At 34.1% G+C, this 3,942-nt stretch overlaps 1 protein-coding gene across 1 annotated transcript; it reads left to right on the plus strand.

The window, feature by feature from the left end:
- The first annotated feature begins 2,218 nt into the window (after positions 1-2,218).
- Positions 2,219-3,028, plus strand: LOC134242148 (complement C1q tumor necrosis factor-related protein 3-like). The gene is made up of 2 exons (XM_062724180.1): positions 2,219-2,433; positions 2,540-3,028. The coding sequence occupies exons 1-2, from the start codon at positions 2,256-2,258 to the stop codon at positions 2,986-2,988; spliced, it is 627 nt and encodes a 208-aa protein (XP_062580164.1). The 5' UTR covers positions 2,219-2,255; the 3' UTR covers positions 2,989-3,028.
- Positions 3,029-3,942: the final 914 nt, after the last annotated feature.

Raw genomic sequence — 3,942 nt, forward strand, 5'->3', positions numbered from 1 at the left:
CAATCTACCCAATCCTTCCTCTAATGAAACACCTGTCATAATATTAGGTTTGTATTGCCGTGACCCTTTCTTGTTTCTTTGCCACTCAATTTGTCAAGCACTAAAATAATGTAATGCGATTTGCATCTTTATGATCAATATTTTTGTAAAACCTGTATAACGCTAGATCAACTGTTGGTCCCCCCTCGCATGACGGGGTCCTTAGGACTCTATACACCTGACAGTCAAAGGGCCCCATAATCCGATTGAGCGTTGATGATCAGATAAAACGCTGGAGTCATGCCCATCATTTTCTCAGCGATTTACTGCAAGACAACAAATGATTAATGGTAACTTAACAAACATGCAGCATTTGCCAAATTTTAATCATATTAAGATGTCTTGAAGGATTTTTTTTCTCATTTTTTGCACTCAATCATCCTCGTCAACTTAAGGTCATGTCTCAGAAGAAATTAAAGCTGTCGAATCCATCAAAGGCTGTACAGGCTTTGAGGAATTTCAAAAATTGTTAATGCAATGACACGCATGTAAGAAATTTATGCAAATACCTACAAACCACAAAACATTCTTTCTACATTGAATTAAAGTACAATGTTTTTACAGATTTTTAAAAATTTGAAATTTTAATTTCAGAAATGAATCACTATCTACCAAATAAACACGATACATGTATAATGATGAAAGTTGAAAGTAGCAGTTCGTTTATCAAGCTGGGTGATGATTGTTTTGATCATGTACTTCTGTTCCGTAGATTTCCACGGACCTAGAATTAAACCAGATGCCCCCTTTTATGTCTCAGTACCTATAAGTGAGATCAATAAACTGGTTATTACGTGTGGATGAGGGAGAATGGTCGATTTTTGATGCCCCACATACACACGAACAGACAATCAAAAGGCCAGTGACATAGCCTATGTACATTTTTATACTGCCTTATAATGATTAAAATAAATTGATTGCAACAGCATTTTCTTTTTCTCTTCTCTTATGATTAATAATAACTGCATGATTCATAAACTTCTACAATTGTATTATTCTGGAGTAGGATTACCTATGCTTGTTTATTTTTGAGGTTACATATACATATAAAAGAATTTTGTCCCTTAACTTATAATTCATTATGGATATAGATGGAGAGATTCCCAAATCCTCTTGTAGGTATGAATTGAATCTATAACAGGCGCCATATACAAACATGTAGCTGGTTGGTCAGCAATAATTTTATTTAACGGAATTTAATCTTTGGTGCTTATATCTGACTTTCGGACTTTCTATGACCTGTGTTTTATCTCAATCAATTACCTTACAGGCATACTTACAGGCGATTTCCAATTTACAAAACTGACATGTTTAACAAACAGTATTAAGTGAACAACAAATATTTTCTTTAAATTGCAAATATTTTTTATCTTTAAAAGCATGTGGAAGTTCCTTTGTTCTCAGGCACTGTACATTTTTGGACTAAAAAGTTGACCATTGCATAAACTAAGTACATGTATATTGTAAACTGATCATTACCAGAAGGAGGCTGTTATGTTACTTCGTATTATATCAGATTATTTTTTACGATCCCTTGATAGCTCCCTTGAACACGAGGATTTTTGAACCTCCAACAAAGTTCAACGAATCATTAAGTACATGCAATGTAATGTGTAGGTTAATATCTAAAAGAATACAACGCCTTCGAAAAGCTTTCTTTTAAAATAAAAGGTTCATTGAATGGCGTTATTGAACCAAACACACTTCACGGATTAACAGATCTGCCAAATGCTTTCGTTAACGGAGGAAAAGAGAATATTGCCGTGATACGCCGTCTACGCGTTAATTACAGAGAATGGATTCAATTTTGTCTGAAAAGAAATCATAATACGGATCTGGAAGAGGCATTCTAGTAATTTGGCACGTGCACATATAATTTGTCTTTGAGTCCTTTTCTGAAAGGTCGCAAATTCATTGAAACGTTATCTTTCGACAGGCTAATAAAGTCGCTTTAATCAGGTTAAATATAATAAAAGGGCCAAAACACAATTTTGATTATGATAATTCATATATGATACATGTAACATCACAATATTTAAGATAGGATTCTCTGAGAGAAAAATACAATGATAAATTTCAAAGTAATCCTGTTACATTCATTAATTTATATACAAAAGTACAATTTATGTATGGAACTCTAAAAATAAATTTTGCTTTGTAAGTCAAAGGAGTGACACATGTACTTGACAAGATAAGAATTCTAGTCGTTTTCACTCATGAGAAAACACAACAGAATGCTGCTTCTTTTGGTACTCCTTGGTACTGTTGATTGTTTCTTGGAGAACAATCCCGAACCATCAATATCCGAACAGGATCTTGCTGGCCAAGTTCAGACACTGATGGCGAATATCATACGGCTTCAAACTGATGTCAGCGACTTGAAAAATCAAATATGTAAGTAAATGTATATTAAACGTACAAACGGATTATTAAAGATTTTTTTAACAGGTACATCAGATAACATCTAATTTAATTAATACCATACATTGAATTTTTTCAGCGGTGCTAAACGCAAAGGATAAGAGCATTGCATTTTTCGCTTATCTGACTACCGACCTTGCAAACCTTACACAGGGAACCAGTCTGGCCTTTTCCGGTATCAGGACTAACGTAGGAAACGCTTATGATCCATTTCATGGAACTTTTAGCGCACCTGTTTCTGGAACCTATAATTTCGCCTTTACCGGTTCCGCAACTCCAAAAACCCAGGATCACGGCCTACACATCTTTCTAAAGAAAAATGGAATTAATGAAATGTACATTTTCTTCGACCATAATCAACATGAATGGATTCAACATGGCGGCTCTGTTGTACTCGATCTCGAGAAAGGGGATAGAGTTTGGTTGGAGGTGGGTCAGCAGTGGGGGGTTAATGTACTCGGGGGGAGTCGAGCTGTTGACAACGCCTATCACAGCCATTTCTCGGGATTTCTAATTCAAGCACATTGATATGACGATTGACGAAATATTATTAAAATGTGCTTTATGAGTACCTTTCTTTTTTCACACACTTCCCAAACTATAATTTTATTAATCCGATATCTAGGAACCATGTACTTTAAATACCGCCAATAGCAGAGTATACTCGTGCCACAAACGAACTTGATAAAGCCCCTTTTAGACTTAACATTTTCTTAGAGTATACTAGTGACACAAACGCACTTGAGAAAATCTTTTTAGACTTAACATAATGAAAGGAGGGAACAATATCAATGTGTAAACTTGTCGATAGACACTAGTTCTGCACAAATTTTGTTCATAGATTCTGATTATATAAACAGTGTGGTGTTAAGTTTTAGTAAGGTAGCAACATGGCTAAAATTATAACAAAACATATAAGCCCTTGTAAGAAATTCCCACGTCAATGTGTAAATATTGTCTTGTCATTTTATAGAAGAGAGGCCAAGCTCCTACTAGAAAAGTAAAAAGACTATCATCGTACTGAGTAATAGAGATTCCCACTATTGTAAGAGTGTCAATTACTTGTAAATTAAATAAACTATAGTGATATTTTGATATCAGGAGATTAGAGATTTCTAAATAAGTTCAATAGAAAGATCCCAGATTAAAGTTTATAATGCTTTTTAAAGTATCTGGGAATCATGCAAATGCACTGTGCAAGGCCATTTTATCGAAATATTTCAATAGAGAATCATCTCTCAAGTATGTTTTTGCAAACAAAAAATTCTATAACAGGAATTCTATAACCCTTGATTTTGTTTTAGAGTATCATAAAAGGTATCTATCCGAAGGCTTTGTAGTGCATATGAAGTACATGTGTATTTGTTATATCTAGTAATAGATACAAAGGTATTGTACCTTACCTAATACTGTTTTCTAAAATTACACCTGTGATGAACTTTCAGATTCAACTTGAAATCGATTATTCCAGTTTAAAAAAAA

This window comes from Saccostrea cucullata, unplaced genomic scaffold (assembly GCF_032062105.1).
Source record: "Saccostrea cucullata isolate Sc308-1 unplaced genomic scaffold, CSIRO_AGI_Scuc_v1 ctg46, whole genome shotgun sequence".
NCBI classification, from domain to species: Eukaryota; Metazoa; Mollusca; class Bivalvia; order Ostreida; family Ostreidae; genus Saccostrea; species Saccostrea cuccullata.

Excerpts from the sequence above, each read along its gene's own strand:
- LOC134242148 (XM_062724180.1), top strand. The coding sequence starts at position 2,256 with ATGAGAAAACACAACAGAATGCTGCTTCTTTTGGTACTCCTTGGTACT. Across the intron at positions 2,434-2,539 it reads CGACTTGAAAAATCAAATAT|CGGTGCTAAACGCAAAGGAT; the intron begins GTAAGTAAATGT and ends GAATTTTTTCAG.